This window comes from Staurois parvus, unplaced genomic scaffold, assembly GCF_062004578.1.
Source record: "Staurois parvus isolate SC_StPar_1 unplaced genomic scaffold, SC_StPar_1.0 ptg000154l, whole genome shotgun sequence".
In the NCBI taxonomy this organism is placed as follows: Eukaryota; Metazoa; Chordata; class Amphibia; order Anura; family Ranidae; genus Staurois; species Staurois parvus.
Genome location: NW_028317950.1, coordinates 8,353,830 through 8,371,721, shown reverse-complemented (window position 1 = coordinate 8,371,721; position 17,892 = coordinate 8,353,830). Strand labels below are relative to the sequence as shown.

Sequence of the window (17,892 nt, the reverse complement as noted above, 5' to 3'; positions counted from 1 at the left end):
AGCCGTGGACATTTGTGTAGGTGGGCTTGAAAATGAGGGAGTGATGGCAGTTTAGAAATCATGTCCTGATTTTTCAGCTCCCACTCTCATTTTGAACATTCCGCCATTCATTCCTATGGGACCAATTTCACCACAAAACCGCCGATATTTCGTGAACCATGTTTTGCATCCAACAGTCAAAAAGGTGCCATTCATCCTAAAAGAAAAACCTTTTAATGTGTTCAATCTTTACAGATATATTTTTGCAAATCCTTCCTTTCTATGAAAGTGTAAAAAGCTGGGCTTAAGTTACCCAAAGATGTTTCTCCAACTGATGGTTGGGTGGATGTCTGATCCTGTATGGTCATTCCTTGTGTGACTCATCCAGTGGTTGGCTTGCATTCCTTTCTTCCTGCACTTGTTTAAAAATCTCCTGTTTTGGTAAGCCTAATGCCCCATACACACAATAAGAAAATCATGCGGAACCACTGATCGAACGATTTTCTGTTCGTTGAAGAGGAGGATGTTTTAATCGATAACGATATTGCAAACAAAAAAATCTGGTTGAACAATGGTGAAAAATTGCCATTTGCATACGAATGACTGATTTTCTATGTGGTGGTATGACGGCCATACGGAAAAAATCTATCAAGCGCTGTCACGCATGAGCGGAAACAGAAGATGACCCAGATGTTTATGTCCAAGGAATCTTCGTAAACATGAATGAAAAATCCAAATGTTAAAAGTAGATTGGCCTGATGGGATAATAAAACCAGAATTCTGCAGATTATATTTTTATGTATCACTATTTATGTATATAGTTCATGTAATAAACTATATTATACTCCTTGCTGGTAATTGTTGTGTATATCGCTCGTTCTGGCCGTAAGGGCGTGGCTACAGGGCCACACGTACACTGCATCACTTCCACTTGTACGGAAGACATCAACACTAGGTATTGCCCGACAAATGATTTTCTTAGATTGGTTAATGTGGACCACGATTTCGACCAATGAACGAACGCCTCTCGGTCGTCAGATGACCAATCGGTCGGTTTTCTAATCGTGTATTCCCACCTTTAGGGTCCATTCACACCAGCCAGTGCTTTATAGCTCAGTGGCTTGTGTGCAGTGTGGTCCAACGGGAATCACCAATCTGTACTGCACCATTCCTTTTTATTTATTTTTGCATGAACTTTATTATAATGTCACACAGATACAGTTGCAAGAAAAAGTATGTGAACCCCTTGGGATTACGTGGAGTTTTGCATGAATTGGGCATAAAATGTGCTCTGAACGTCATCTAAGTCACAACAATAGAGAACACAGTCTGCTGAACATAATGCTACACAAACATTAGATTTTGCCATTGTTTAATTGCACATAACATGTAAACATTCACAGTGCAGGGAGGAAAAAGTATGTGAACCTTTGGACTTAATAACTGATTGACCCCCTCAGATCAGACGTGCACAACAATCTGGAGTAATTTTGGACCACTCCACTTCACAAAGCTGTTTCAGTGTAGCAATATTCTTGGGATGTCTGGTGTGAATCGCTCTCTTAAGGTCATGCCACAGCATTTCAATCGGGTTGAGGTCAGGACTCTGACTGGGCCACTCCAGAAGGCGTATTCTGTGCTGTTAGTCATATAACAATATGAATGAATCCCCACCTTACAAATCCCCACCCCACAACCAATAAATCCTAGGCAATATACCTCCAAAAACACAAATACAAAAAGTTGTAAATAATATACTATATAAAGTCTCTTAAAAAAATATAATAAAATTAGTACCCAGTGTCACTAAAGTCCAAAATTATAAACGCACAAATGTCCAGATTCCAACTTGATAATTCTTAAAGATGTTGAGCCCTTCCTCTGGCTCCCAGGAAGTTGGAGAATACCTCAAAACAAAACAAACTCACAATAGTGTATTACCTCAATACCTAATATACATCAAATATCACTCTATCTTGTGCAAAAAGTGCAAAAATTGTGAAAGATACACCAACACTGCAAGATCAGTGATTTGCTTCACTCTGTGCAAACAACTCCCGTGGTGTGCCATCTCTGCTGAAAACAGCAAATATACCCTTACCAGAAGTCATAAGACAACACGCCTTGTAAAACAATAGAAGGTATCCTCAGAAACGCTTCTTCTCCTCTCCTCCACTCCTGAAGCTTTTCACTCTTATTACCTTCCTATCATGGTTACACATGAGCCTTCCCCAGACCTCTCAGATATTCATTCAGATAGTATATGGGTGAAAAGTAATAATATAATAGTATAACACCGTTTGACAAGTAGAATAATACCTTTTAATCAATCTGCTTACATCAGACAAATTAAAACAAGCGTAGTAAGTGTATCCCCAGTTCTGAGGGTTACCAGGCAGCTTCCAGGTGGATCTCTCTGCGGTTTCCAATATCTAAAATGGCCACCGTACCACTTCCGGTTCCTGCTGTACGTCCAACGTCACTTCCTTTGATGCGTTTTGCCACATCCGGGACTTAGTCATAAAGGTCTATCCTACTCCGGGACAGTTGGCAAGTATGGGGCCACCACCATGACAGTCCAGAAGTCTATAAATAATTTACTATTCTTCTGCTGGCCATCTTATTGGGGCCCGACTCTGATGTCAGAACATTCAGGTTACTGTCCCTTTAAGAAAAGATACAAGCACTGACTGTGTTACTTGCAGACAACACTGCCCCTGCATTAGCAAGGTGGTCTCCCTCTGTTTTCTGGGACTCCACTCCCCCTTGATCAGGCAGCAGGCTCCACCAACATCTGTGGCTCTCTTCAATGTCCCCAGATATCTGCTGCTGTGCTTCTTTTCCTCTCAGGTCCAGCAGCGAGTGGTCTGCTAGCAGCTGAAGACCGATTAATTTCTCTCAGAAACAGGCTCCACATTTCCTCTCTTCAGCGTTGGAAAACAGCAGGAACCATCTCTTTTCCCCAGTATCTTCTGGGATTCACAGTCTTCTGCCAACTCAACAAGCTGGCTCAGTCTGTATGTACTATACATTCCACAAACCTTGCAGTCCACATCCTGTATGCTCTCTTCTTAGAGAGGGTAGACGGTGGACTTGGCACTGGCTGTACACAGCTCTCTATCTGTAGCTGCATCTGTGTAAAATTCTCCTCTGCTGCCAGGCACACAATCCTTTTCCTGCTAGTGCTGCAGACTCAGCTATACAAGTCAATCAACAGTAAATACATTTTAAACATGCTTGGGATAAACAGAGATCTATAATTATATAGCCCAGCTATGGTGGTGCTATCACAGCAGCCACACAAACAGCCTCTCACAATGTAGCACTCCTCTCCCTCTCCCCTGCAGCAATTGAGTGAAGCTGGAGAATAGAGGCTAGCAAATATAGTGGAGGAGAGAAGGCAGTGATGTAGACAGAGTTTGACAAGCTGCCTGCCTGCACCCACAGCCCATGGAGGAAGCCCACCCACTTCTGGGGAATGGCCAAGGCTTGCCCTCTAATGTCAGGAGCAGAGAAACTAATGGGGAATGTAGTCCCAGGAGGACCAGGAGCAGGAGGAATGTTCTGGAAAAAAGAAAGTGGATGAGAAGCCCAGGGTTCTGGACTTATGTGGAGAGTCAAGAGAGAAGTGATCCTACATGGAGCTGCTGATGATACTGTTGAGGCTTTTGATGGAGCAGAATGCCAGTGCTAACCTGTGTTTTGCTGAATCAGAACCAAACCTGCGCACTCACCAGGGACCCCCTCTATCATCTGAGGGACTACAGAGTGTGGGTAGTGGACCATGCTTTGGATTGGAGGGAGCCAGCCAGCTGCAGTAGAGGACATCTGTACCCGTCTGAAGATTCTAGGATCAGTGGGAGGGAGTGAGGAATGGCTGGTCTGCACTCTCAGAGGATCCTGGCAGGAGTCTTGGCATGGGGCTAGGACAGCCCTTAAGAGTGAGTGAGCCTGCTCAGCAGGAGAGTTCATGTGCAAGATGGAGAAATGAGAGGCTGGGGGGGGGGGGGCCCACTTGGGAATGGGCTCACCTGCAGGCAGAGGAGCTGGAAAGGAGGAAAGCTCAGGACCTCTTTGTCCCCCAGAGTGAGGACCACCTATGCAGCAGGGAAGGAGTGGCCCAGCAGAAGGCCTGAGAGCAGCCAGTTGCTCATACAAGGAGGACGGAGTGAGTAGACCTGCACACCCTAGGCCAGTAAGGGGAAGGAGGACTCTGGTGGGAAACTGCATGAGTTGCTACCCGGGACTGTCTTACTCTTAAAGTGGCAGGCACTGGATTCCCTGCCCAGTGATTCACCCAGAACAGCTGGATAGAGGAGTAGATGCTGGCTAGCTCTCCAAAAGAAGATTTTTGCTGCTAAAGAGACTTGTTCCAGGAAGTTTGTCCTCGGTTGCCATTTCCCTTGGGCATCCCATATACCCCTTACCCCATCCAAGTTTGAATTTCCCTAATAAAATCCAAAAAAACAAGCTCAAGGACTGGATGCAAGTCTGAATGGAAAAATGTGTGTTGCCTTGCTGTGCAGGACTATAAGAGGACCCATAACTCAGCAACTCCTATGGGGGTAGTATAAAATCAACAACCTGTCTTCACAGAAAAGGTAGTAATACTAAAGCTTGGAGTTTGTTGAGACCACTATCAGTTTCGGACTATCTCTGTAAAATTAAATCTATGGACTTTATAGTAAACTTACCCCCACCCCCCCTCAGAGGGGTTTACCACCATTTTGGTGGTAGTTGACCAGCCGTCCAAAATGGGTTATTTTCTGCTCATTGTTGGCACACCTTTGGTCACAGACACTGCACATGTATTCATCAAGGAAATAGTGAGACTACATGGTCTACCTAACAACATTGTCTCGGATAGAGGAATGGAGTTCACCTCTAGATTCTGGAGGACTTTCTGTAAGGTTCTGAATATTGAGGTCTGCCTGTCTTCTGCTTACCATCCTCAGAGAAATGGTCAAACAGAAAGGACCAACCAAATCTTGCGGCAATGCCTCCGATTTTTCTACTTTTTCTTTTCTACTTCTACCTTGGGCTGAATTTGCATACAACAGCTCTGTTCATGCTGCCACTAAGCATTCTCCATTCAGGGACAACTATGGTTACTATCCTTCCTTTTTTCCAGATATTATTCCGGAAGCATCAGTACCTGCAGTACAGGACAGACTAACTTTTAGACCAAACTAACTACCAAGTACTCCAGGAAATTATGCAAAGGACACAGGAAAACTACAAAACATATTATGACAAGAAGAAAAGCAGAAACCCAGTTCTGAAACTAGGAGACAAGGTTTGGCTCTCTATGGCGAACCTTAAACTTTCCTGCCCTCTCGGAAGTTGGGACCAAGATTCGTTGGATCATTTGAATTTAAGAGGGAAATTAAACTTGTGGCATTTGAACTGTTACTTATAAAGTCTTATAAAATCAACCCAGTCTACCATGTGTTCCTGCTAAATACAGCTGTCTCAAGTCCCTTTCCTGGGAGAGAAGATCCACCTCCACCACCAGTCACAATGGGGGAAAAAATGGCATTTGAAGTAGAAGGCATCTTGGACTGTCGGAAAATGGGGATAGATTCAGTACCTCATAAAATGGAAGGGATACTCATCTGAGAATTCATGGGAATATGAAAGTAATGTGCATGCCCCCAAATTCCTTCAATAATTTTCTAAATAGATATCCAGAGAAAGTAGCACATCTGGGCATCTGGAGGCTGTCCCGCGGGGGGGGGGGGGGGGGGCACTGTCAGGGGACTAACCAGAGAAGAGCTAGCATATGTGCCAATTCCCAACATGGCTGTGCTAATTTGCAGAGAAATGCATGCATACATTGTGTAACAATACCTAGGCAGGTGCCTGTGTGAATTGGTATTGTCAGAATTTCTACAAGAGAAGTTATATTTTATCTTCTCTCCAACTCAAACTATAATTGTCTTAAACATAAGAGGCCCAAGAAAAAAATCCAGAGTCAATTTCAGGTTTCAGTTCAAGCAGGATACAATCTTAATAATAACGAGGTAAGTGAGCGCAAAACAAAACTAAAACAAAAAACTACAGCGGCTAGCATACAGGGCAAACCTCAATACCTTTAGACTAAACAAATAACAAGGTATGCAGCGCTAAATAAATGTCTTTGAGCAACTCTGATAGAGATATCACTGTTGAAACACAATAATATTAATAGAAAGTCCCTAAGGGGACTCACCCAGCTGACGCCACTAACCACCAGGGAGCCATTAATCACCAGGGAGGTCGCAAGCTAACCTGGTTGATGCAGGCCCTAATGTGAGTGTTTTACCTTACTTTGGAATTTTACAATAAAGACATACTTCACTGTCAATACAATTTTGCCTTGTGGCTCGTTATTCTGCGAGTCATGAAAGGTGGACCATCGTAGGAGAAGTTCTTACCAGGAGGCTGGACGTCGGTGGACCTACCGGTGAGCTGGATGGGACCCCAGAGTGAGTGCTGACATCCCCTGAGTGTCTACCATAGTGACCGGATGCTGCCTGCAGTGGGAACCAGGCTCCTTTTCCGTTGATGGCACACCTGATGACATGCATACAACGCTCAGTTGGTATGTTCTTGTGGTAAGCGCATAAGTTTATTGGAATCTCCAGGATCTTTGCGTTGATTTTACGCTGAAGTGAACACTTTTTTATATTCTACAAACCTACACGGTTATATCCACCTTACTTGGAACTTGGATAGGCTTTCTATTAATATTATTGTGTTTCAACAGTGATATCTCTATTAGAGTTTCTCAAATACATTTATTTAGCGCTGCACACCTTGTTATTTGTTTAGGATACAATCTTGTTCCCAACTGAGATAGTTTGCTTTTTTTGCAAAAGCTAAAGCTATTTTACAGAGCTCATCTTGTTGAACAATGGATCTCTCCCCACATACAGTCTAGGAGAAAATAACCATCCACCTTTATATAGTTTAGTTTTAGTAGTACTATTATTCCTATTTTGTTCTTGGGCTGTATTGGCATACGGTTTTGCATATTTTGATGCTTATTCCTTCTGCAGAGGAATAAACGCTGAAATTCCGTAAACACAGGCTATTGTCTAATAGTTAGATATTAATGGTTATTTTGTCTATGGGGAGAAATTAATTGTTTATTTTATTCATCCTATATATAACTAGTGATACGGAAAATTTTGTAACGTTTATGCAAACTATTTTGGTGTCTATGTGCATCACAATTGAGCTATTACATTATGTTTTTGTATGTGACTTATTGTAAATAAATAATAATTTGTTTCATAATCTGTAGCCCATGATTACACTGATCTAATCTGTGTTTTAAAGGATTTTGGTTGGCTCTAAATTACTCAGAATTATTATTTAAGTCAGTTAAATTATTTTATAAATCATTGCAATATTTGCAAGCACATTTAGCTGACTGAATTCATTGTTCAGGAGTTACCTGGCAGAACATATTATTTTTGAAGGTACTACTGGATGAATTATTAATAACTCATAATTCATCAAAAGCACGAGCTCATAAGCTGCTTGATACAAATACAGATATTACTAGCATATGTCCATGGGCAGTTGCTGACATCCCATGATTATACAGAAATATCAAAAGACCCACATTATTTGGATATGGGACTTTTAAGGCAACTGATAAGATACTGAGATAAAATACAGAAAGCTTTATTCTATAACAATAAAATACAACATGTTCATCAACTCCATAAAAATTACAACATGGTGGCTACATTGGATGAGAATATAGAAGCTTTGACTAATATATGGAGAGCCTCCTCTTGTTTCACTGGAAATTCATCCGTTGGAAACCCGACGCATTTCAGATAGTTTTCTTTCCTTAGGGGTATATAACCAAGGAGGATGGCATAAACAGATTCATTCAAATTGTACAAAAGCGTATGATGTGTAGCCATAATATAACTTAAAAACAGCCTGTTAGTATCTGCCAACACCCAGAAGTACGCTGATGGTAGGACCCCCGCAAGCCCAGAGAGTACTACACTGAGGTCGCCAACAGAAACCAACCCCAGCCGAGCTGATTAGGATTTATAAAAAATGTTTCCAGTGTGGGTGGGATGGAAAATCATCTGCTTCAAATACCCACAGGTGATTTTTTTCCAATCCACCCATGCTGGAAACTATATATAAATCCTAATCAGCTTGGCTCAGCATACTTCTGGGTGTTGGTAGATAATGATAGGCTGTTTTTAAGTTATATTATGGCTACACATGATACGCTTTTGTACAATTAGGATAAATCTTTTTATGCCATCCTCCTCTGTTATATACCCCTGAGGGAAGAGTGATCTGAAACGCGTTGGTTTTCCAAAGGATACATTTCCAGTGGAACAAGAGGAGGCCCTCCATAAATTAGTCAAAGCTTCTATATTCTCATCCAATGTAGCCATCATGTTGTAATTTTTATGGAGTTGATGAACATGTAATATTTTATTTTATTAGGATAAAGCTTTTTGTATTTTACCTCAGTATCTTATCAGTTGCCTTAAAAGTCCCCTATCCAAATATTGGGAGTCTTTCGATATTTCAGTATAAGCTGCTAGAGGATCGTCAGCCCGCTATATCCTGTGCTCCTGTTTATTCAGTCTTCTTGAATTACTCATTACTGGCCGGGCTTGCTTCTGGATCTGTCTTGGCTTTTTGTGGCTCTGTCCTCGGCTTGCTCTCATGGACTCTACTACTGCCTGCTTCCCTGTGCATGACCCTGGCTTGATCTTGACCACGCTCCTGCTCTTGTTCCTGACTGACCCACTGTGTATGATCCTGTCTCTGGTTTCTGACTATGCTTCCTGCTCAGCCCTGCTGTTAAAGTGATTCTAAGGGCTGAAGGTTTTTTATCTTCATGCATTATATGTATGAAGGTAAAAGGCCTTCTGTGTGCAGCGCCCCCCCCCCCGCCCCAATCCTTACCTGAGCCCCTTCCGATCCAGCCATGTTCACAAAAGACTTGGCTGTATGGGGACTCTCCCTCTTCATTGGCTGAGACAGCAGCGAGAGCCATTGGGGTGTCAATCACAGCCAGTGAGCCAATGAGGAGAAAGCATGGGGACAGGGCCAAGTCCCAGCTCTATGTGTTTTATGGATGCATAAAGCAGTGGCTTAGGAGCGAGCATGGAGCAGTGCCCCCAGGGCAAGCAGCTTTCTCTGGGGTCACTGCTCAAGGGTGAGGAGCCAGGAGCACTGAAGGGGACCCAAAAAGAAGAGGATCGGGGCAGCTGTGTGCAAAACCACTGCAGAGCAGGTAAGTATGGCATGTTTGTTATTTTCTAAAAAAAAAAAACAAAACAAAGATTTAGTATCACTTTAAGGTCCATCTACACATCCAGATTGTCATCTGGCCTGCTGGCATCACTGCCTGGTCCTGCATTCATTAGGTGCCTCACCATCTTGGGACATCAGGTAGCTACTCAGCTGTAAACTTGTGCTTCTTTGGGTGGAGCACTTCCTGTGACATTTTGTGTTTACAGACTATGGCCAGGGATCTGTCATTTAGTGGCAGTATTACTACCACTGCTAAATGACAGATCCCCACCAGCTTCTGTTTATAAACAAGCCAGCAAGGGTTCTAGGTGATGTCTTTGACCAAATATGATCTGACCATATTTGGACAAGATGTTGCCCAGGATACCTGCTGCTGTTATGCACGTTCCAGCAGCCCAAGAGATCTGTAATTTGTGTCAGGAGTAGCATAAGGTGAAGATCATTGAGTGTGGGTCAACATCTTTGGGCATGATTTACCATGATACATGCAGTCTGGTTAACCAGTAAAGGCGGGCGGCAGCAAGCTTGTGGCCACACCCCTCCTGAACCATACCACGCTACAAGCCCTAGACATTAGGATGGTACTTTGCAAGACAGGCCAGAAATGCCTCCCCTTCTTACAAGGCACTGTGTCCCCCTGTTGATGAATTTACATATAATTTAACTAGTCTCTAGATATAGAGTTTTTGCCCTAATTCACACAGAAGATGAACAAACAAATTGCTCTAATTCCCTGCCTCAATAAGGCATTGTAATAGACATTCAATTGTTAAACATTCATATTTTCACATCTGAGTGCAAATTAAACTGGTTCCAAAGTTTGAACATTTTTTACCTTCATACATTCTATGTATGGAGGTAAAAAACATTCAGTATGCAGCTCCCCTCACAGCCCACTAATACTTATCCGAGCCTGATCCAGCAATTTACACATGAGCAGCTGCTCTCCCAGGTCTTTGCCTCTTCATTTATTGAGAGACAGCAGTGGGAGCAGCTGCTGTCAATCACAGCCAGTGCAGAAGGTGCGGGGGTGGGGCTGAGCCCATAAGCCACACAGAGCAGGGCTCAGCAGCGAGCATGCATGAGTGCCTCCATTGCAAGTGGCTTGCTATGGGGGCACTCAGAGAAGAGGAGGAGCCAGGAGCGCTGGCAGGGGACCTGAGAAGAGGAGGATCAGGGCTGCTCTGTGCAAACCATTTCTGCTTATTGGTCCTTTGTCATATTTAGATACTCTATTCCCCTAACCTACTCTGCTCCCTCAAACTCGAATAGAGTCCAAAATAGGACTGCTCGCTTTATCTACATGCAGCACCCTCCTACATAGGTTTCTACAAAGGTTAACTAATTTGGTCTTTTTGACTCCCCTGTAATCAGTGGAGCAGTCTGTGAATACTTTGGGCTGTTCTAGGCTTCACTGGCTGCAGGTTCACATGCTTCCCTCTAACTTCTGGGTGGATTTTAGAATTCAGTGGGCTAGGAGAGGCAAACCCACAGTCTGAATATTTATAGGTAGGCGGCTAGGGAATGCATAAATAGACTGAGGCAGCCCTGTTCTGGAGGGGGGGGGGGGGGGGCTGTTTGCTGAAAATTGCTGGAACGGACTAAGGGATTTCTTTCTCTGAGGATCTGGTCTGGAGAGTTCATAGGAGAAATGCCTGGCTGATATTGGAATGAATCATCCACATATCCAGGGACATTGTCAGTACAGACCCAAGGGTATGATCCTAGTGACTGTGTGCTGCTACTATACCTTGTGCATCAGTGCCAGTGTTTTTCAAATTTGGGACAGTTCTTTACAGTGTCTCCAGAGTTACTTATTCCCTTAGCAGCTACTGGAGGGACTGAACTAAGATGCTCTGCCAAAGTAAAGTGTTTCCTCTTATTACTGTACAGGGTTTTAGAGTATCCCACAGCTCCATCCAAGTTTAATTTTCAATAAAGCATCAAAAATACAAACCCCTAGACTGTTCATTGAGCCAGAAAGAGTGGTTGTTGATGTGTGCTAGTGTCACTTACCTGATTGGAGACTGAAATGACCCCACTGGAAGTGGAACAGAGGGTGTCTAGGGACCAGGGGGACAAGAGCACCAGCAGATGTTGTTTGCAGCACTTACAGCTGGAGTCCTTAAAAGACTGATGGACCACCGATTCAGGAGCAGTAGCGATATGCAGAGCTGGTATGGTAGATCTCCAGGCATGCACCAGAGCCAGGCAGGAAGCTGGGATCGGAGACAGGAGCAATGTCATAGGAATAGCCAGGGTCCAGGGGCGGACTGACCATTTGGAAACTCGGGCACTGCCCGAGTTTCCAAATGGGCACTGAACCAGTATCAAGCAGGAGAGTAATCAAGAGTCAGGTCAGGAACAAGCCGGGTCAGCAACAATGAAATCACACAGGAACGAGCAGGAAACAGGGAACAGCTGAAGCCCAGTCAGCACTCAGCACAGGCAGAGGCACCTTTTAAATAGTCCGTTTGGAGCCAATCTTCACCGTGCGTGTGCTTGTGCGCATGAGTGTGCACAATCGCGCATATCTGTGCCAATGCCTATTCGCCAGCCGTCTTACGGGAATTCCCTTACAGCTAGGCTGCCCTTGCACTATGATGGGAAAAGAACCTGGGGCAAATCAGTGGGCCCTTTCAGAGTGAGCGCAGCATGCAGAATTTGCTATTTCAGGATGCAGAGATTTGGTGATCCAGTCTGAACTCTGATCCTCCACTTCAGCAAAATTAGCCAAGGCATTTGGTCACATGGCCAGCTGCTATAGACTAGTAAAGCACAGGTAAGTGTTTTGTGGTTTATGCTACAATTTATGAGAAAGATGGAAGCAAGTTGAGCAATGGAACGAGGGGGCTTATTTTAGCAATAGGTCTGCTTTACAGGAGCCAAATCAATAATGTACAGAGGTGCCAACGAACTGTAATAGCTACTGTTGCTTAGTGAGAGGACAAGACAGAAAACATATTTGTTACAAACTGGGGACCACATAGGCTTATTTGTTTTGTAATTTACATTTTTACTTTTAATTAGTGCTCTGGGGAGTTCATAAAGTATGACACACCATCAATTACAAATGCTATAATATAAAAAGGTAGCACAATTGGCATACAGGTAACTCATTATTTCCAAGTGCGACCTGGACCAAGACACTGAGTAGGTCATATACTGTAGGTATGGTCTTTGATTTGTTTTTATCTTTTTTAATAATAAATTATGTTTAATTATCCATTATTTGCAATTAAACTGTTCCTATTTATAAGCTGTTTTAAAGCGGCATTAAACCCAAAAGCAAAATTGTATAATATTGCGGCTTACCAATCATTGGATGTGATAGCTGCATCAGTTTACTTTTCTTTGGCTTTCTTCCCTGGTGTTCCAGCCAGCAAATCTGTTGCTTTTCAGAAACACAAACTCTCTAGCAGAATGTATCAGCTTACATGGATGAGACAAACCATTTCCCCCCTTATTCTGTAACATTTGTTACACACTGGTAAGCTATTGTACTATGTAATCAAGTTGTTCCTGTAACTATTTTCTTGTAAACATTTACAAAAATTATGAAACAAAATTACTAAGCTAACATACTGTCATTTGGAAGTTTTTAATTAAAGGATACAATCATTTAAAACTGTTTATTTTTATTTCAAAAGAAAAATTATTATCAATCATGAATTCATAAAACAAATTAGACATAACATTACACTTCAATAAACAATATAGTAAAAACTATATGAAAGTAAAGAAGAAATTTTTTTGATCATTAAAAAGTGCCAAATTATATAGATTTACAGAACGGATCGACTTCAATATCAGCTTCATAGTTCTGCTACCAGCCTATAAACACACATTTTAAAGTGACTGTTCATGGAGCTGCTGACAGATCAGTGTACATCAGGGAGGTAAGATCAGCTATGCACATCTGACCACTCCCAAGGGCTTTCAGACAGTCCTCAGTTTCTATGCACATTGCACATTTACCGAGACATACAAATTTCTGCCACATCACAGATCACTCACATATCCCTTAAAGCTAAATTACAGGAATCCTAAAAATCCTCACTTGCTGTGGGGCTTTGCCTATACTGCAAGGGTTACCTGCTCCTTTATAACTAGGGGACTTTGAAAAGCACTTTTACTTACCCAATCTTCTGCTCCTGCAGAACCATCCCCACTGCAAGGAAGGATTTGTAGGTTTCCTGGAGTTGGGCTTTAAAGTGGACAAAATCATTAACTTTACAAGCATAAATTCCTGATGTGTCAATAGTATCATTTTTCCAACTTTTCTTTATTAATCTCATTTGCTGACAAAGAGATTTATGAAGCCAGAAAGTATGGGTCATGCTCAACTTTTGCAGTACAATTTGTGCAGTTTGAACTTTAGTTTCCCCTCTCACTTGATCAACAAATTGTTTAGTCATAGGTATTCACTTAAAGAGGAGTTCCACTCACTGTTTTAAAAAAATAAAAGTCAGCAGCTACAAAAAACACCCACTCACCTGTCCCACAATCCCCCGTTGCCCCCGCCGCAGCCCGTTTCACTGGCATCTTCAGTGTGGGCACCCAGCTGTGACATCTTGCGGCTTCACACCCAGGTGCCCACTGCGCATGCGTAAGTAGCGCTGTGCTTCCTGTGTGGCCCCGTCGTCTTCTGGAACCTGTCACGTGTTCCACAAGACTTCGGGGAAGGAGGGTAGGAGGACAACTTCCGCTTCCGATCACCTAGGCCAGTGGTGGGCAACCTTTTTTTTCAACTAAGCCAAATCTTGCCAAAACCACGATTGAAATTTATTTTGAGAGCCACATTTTTAAAACTGAAAATACATAGGATGGTACACTGTTTTTAGTTTCAATACGTTTTTATAGTAATTCATCCCCCATATAGTAATTCATCCCCCATTTAGTAATTCATCCCCCATATAGTAATTCATCCCCCATAGTAATTCATCCCCCATATAGTAATTCATCCCCCATATAGTAATTCATCCCCCATAATAATTCATCCCCCATAGTAATTCATCCCCCATATAGCAATTCATCCCCCATATAGCAATTCATCCCCCATATAGTAATTCATCCCCCATAGTAATTCATCCCCCCTATAGTAATTCATCCCCCATATTAATTCATCCCTCATATAGTAGTAGTAAGTAAGTAGTAAGCCAAGTCCCCCCTGTGTCAATTCACTTACCTTTGCTCCGCGCGTTCCTCTCGCCGTGTTCCCGCACCGTTCCGGTATTCAGGGTGGACTGTGAGAGGAGCCTAGCTCCTCTCACGTTCGTCACGCTGCCCCGCCTACACACATCCTGACAGCCAATCACTGGCTATCAGGATGTGAGTGGCAGCGAGACTGGCCAATCATTGCATTTGAGCGCGCTGCCCTGGCTGTTTTTTTTTTGGATCACGCTGCAGAGTCCCTGCCGCCCCAGAGGAGGGAGGGGAGCGGGCGCCCAGCACACAAGAGCCGCATTAAAGCGTGTAAAGAGCCGCATGTGGCTCGCGAGCCGCGGCTTGCCGACCACTGACCTAGGCGATCACAGCGGAAGTGGGAGCGGGTACCTGTCAATTTTGGGTACCTATTCCTCCCCGCTCCCCAAAGGTGCCAATCCTTATTGGGGAGAGGGGGACCAATCTTTAAAGCAGAACTTCCCCTTTTGGGTGGAACTCCGCTTTAAGTAGCCCCTGCATATGCATTTATTGATGCTTAGTTTAAACTGTCAAGGTGTGTGACAGGTTTAGGTAAGTCAAGCTGGCAGGAGAAGAGGGCATGTTATTTACCTTCAAGCCTCTAAACTTTTTAAAGCAAGTGTATTTTTACTCTCCTGGCAACAAACTCTGATCCAGGGAATCTCCAGCTTAAGTCTTCTGCATGAACCAAGTGTCAGTCTCCTGGCCTCCTCAGAACTCTGTATTAGGATACAATGTACTGGTATGCTGCAGAGTGGGCTGTGAACAGGTATGTTAAGCTGTGCAAAGGAGACTGATGTCAGAACCAGGATCTGAACCTGGGACCCCTGCATCTGGCAGTAGCTCCTCTTGCTGAGCCACCTGGGAAAGCATCCTGTCTGAACCCTTGGATAATCTTGCTTTGCACCTTGTTTCTTGTGAACATTGAACTCCTTGATCTTCCCATGTACTTCCATGGTTCTGCACTTCCTGTTTGCCAGATTATTGTGCTCTCTCCAGCCAATATTTTGCCCATTTGGCAAATGTGCAAGAAGAAATCTTTCTAGGCAAAATGTAATCAAAGTCCCCTTTAGTAACTGTTGATGTAATCGCAAGAAAATCCTATAGACATACTTTAGTCTTTGCTGACCGTTTGGTAGGTATCTTTTACATCTGTTCTTACACCTCTGCTAGTAACTGCATTTCTCTTCACAAATATTTAGAATTACATTGGTTAGATCCTGCAAAAAAATGGAGACTCTAGTATATCTTTAATTTATTACAGGGAAACACAAGTACTAAAGATTTTGTTCAAAAGCGGCCCATACATTATTCAGTTTTTTTCGATCAACCAGTGGGTTGAATGAAAAAAATTAACCTGATTCCCCAATCCACACACTTGATATGTATAGGAAATTCAAATGCTGTGTCTTTGCATTCTGACACATAGGGAGACCTCCCCTCTATCAGAATACACTGATCAGAGCTACAGGCTATAGTTGGTAACACTGATTGGGCAGGGAAAATCCAACAGGGTGGTTGTGCACATGTTGATCGGTAGATCGAATTCTGTACAAACACAGTGCCTATACATGGTTCCAGCTGAACCTGCCGAATTTCACTCCATGTATGGGCAGCTTAAGGGTGTACAGTAGGGAAGAGAAAAGAGTCGTAAAACAAGAAAGGCAACAAACAAAAAATGAGACGAGAAAGAAGAGACAACGTGAAAGACAATAAAAAGCCTTACCTTAACATTTCAGGCTAAAGCCCTGTATACATTTTGAGAATATTGGACAAATGATCAAATGGCAGAAAAAAAATTTAAAAGTGATGTAATTTGCATTGTATTTGCAGACGAAATCTGTACAAAAATTATGCCATCTGCTATCCCTTTGAGTAATTTTATATGATTACTGTGTACTAACGATCAGATTGTCGTACGATCACTTTCAAAGCGGAATTTTTTGTATGATTTTCTGATCGTGTGTACGGAGCTTAAGTGGTCTGGGTCTTTTACAGCTGTAGTTTTGCCCCTGTGGACAAATTGTGTGTCTAAAGGACCAACAAATGTATTTAAACCTTAAATATATATTTTCTTTGTGGTTCTTTAAGATTGGAAACAAGAAATATGAAAGCATGTGTGATGCCAATGAAACTGAGTTTTCGGAGTTCCTCTTGCTTGGATTTCATGAGTTCCACAATCTTAAGGTTCTATTGTTCTTCCTCTTTCTTTTTTTTTATCTTTTGATAGTGACTGAAAACTGTCTGATTATTACAATTGTGTCATCTTGCCAACACCTTCATGTCCCCATGTACATCCTCCTCCGGAACCTGGCACTGACGGACATCCTCTTAACTTCTAACATCATGCCTAAATTGTTAGAGGTGACTTGGTTAGGCGGGACAGTCATATCCAAAATGAGCTGCTTCTTACAATTCTACTTCCATTGCATCGCAGCTTATATACAATCTTTGGTTCTTACAGCAATGGCTTTTGACAGATACTTAGCCATTTGTTACCCTCTCCAATATTCTTCTGTTATGAATCAGAAACTCTTCTTTCATCTGGCATTTTGGCCTTGGACAATCCCCATCATCCTGCTTATAAGTGAAACAGTTTTAGTAAGCCAGATTGGTTTTTGTGGTTCCAGAGTCCTAGACCATTTCTACTGTGATGTTGTTCCCATTTTGGAAATTGCCTCTACAAACACTTCTAAAGTACAGTTCGAAGACTTTTTAATGACAGTTCTTTTGTCATTTATACCCTTTGTTCTTGTTGTTATATCCTATATATGTATAGTAAATGCTATCATCAAGATCAAGTCAAGTGACGGTAGACGGAAAGCCATCTCAACAAGCAGTTCCCATCTTGCAGCCGTGTGCACCTATTTTGGACCTATAATCACCATCTATATATTTCCAGTAGGGGGGAGCACACCTTATGAAAATAAAATGAAATCTTTGCTATATACAACCATAACCCCTTTAATTAACCCAATGCTTTATAGCATGAGAAACCACGAGATCAAGAAAGCTGCACAGTTACTGTTTCAGAACAGAATGTTTTTCATAAAATCATTCTAAAGAACTAAGAAGAGGAGGTTCGGGTCCGCTCTGTGCAAAACCATTGAAACCAAATTTTTGGCTTTACATTACCACAGTGCCCCATCACTTTTAGTAACTTTTAGCTAGTTATTCTAGATGTCACCTGCCACCTGCATAATGGCAATGTATGAAGGTGGTTGCAATAAAGCTAAATGGTGTCTGCTATTACTTTATTCTGTTTACCATTCAGGGCAAAGTGACAGATTCTGTCAAAATCTTTGTGAGCTTCGATACTAACTGACACCCATGATTCTGGCAGAAGTGATGGGGAGCACAGCAAATGTGAGCATCAGTAGGGGTGAGGAAATTTCAAGATAACCTATTACTTTGAACAGAATGAAACAAGTGACAGATTAC

The 17,892-nt window shown here is 42.6% G+C and overlaps 1 protein-coding gene across 1 annotated transcript; it reads left to right on the top strand.

The window, feature by feature from the left end:
• Positions 1 to 16,566: 16,566 nt before the first annotated feature.
• Positions 16,567 to 17,624, top strand: LOC149463479 (olfactory receptor 10A3-like). Its single transcript, XM_089675345.1, has one exon. It carries the CDS (start codon positions 16,567 to 16,569, stop codon positions 17,512 to 17,514), a length of 948 nt encoding a protein of 315 aa, XP_089531471.1. The 3' UTR covers positions 17,515 to 17,624.
• Positions 17,625 to 17,892: the final 268 nt, after the last annotated feature.

Bases quoted from the DNA above. Each gene is read 5' to 3' on its own strand.
- LOC149463479 (XM_089675345.1), top strand. From the start codon at position 16,567: ATGTGTGATGCCAATGAAACTGAGTTTTCGGAGTTCCTCTTGCTTGGA.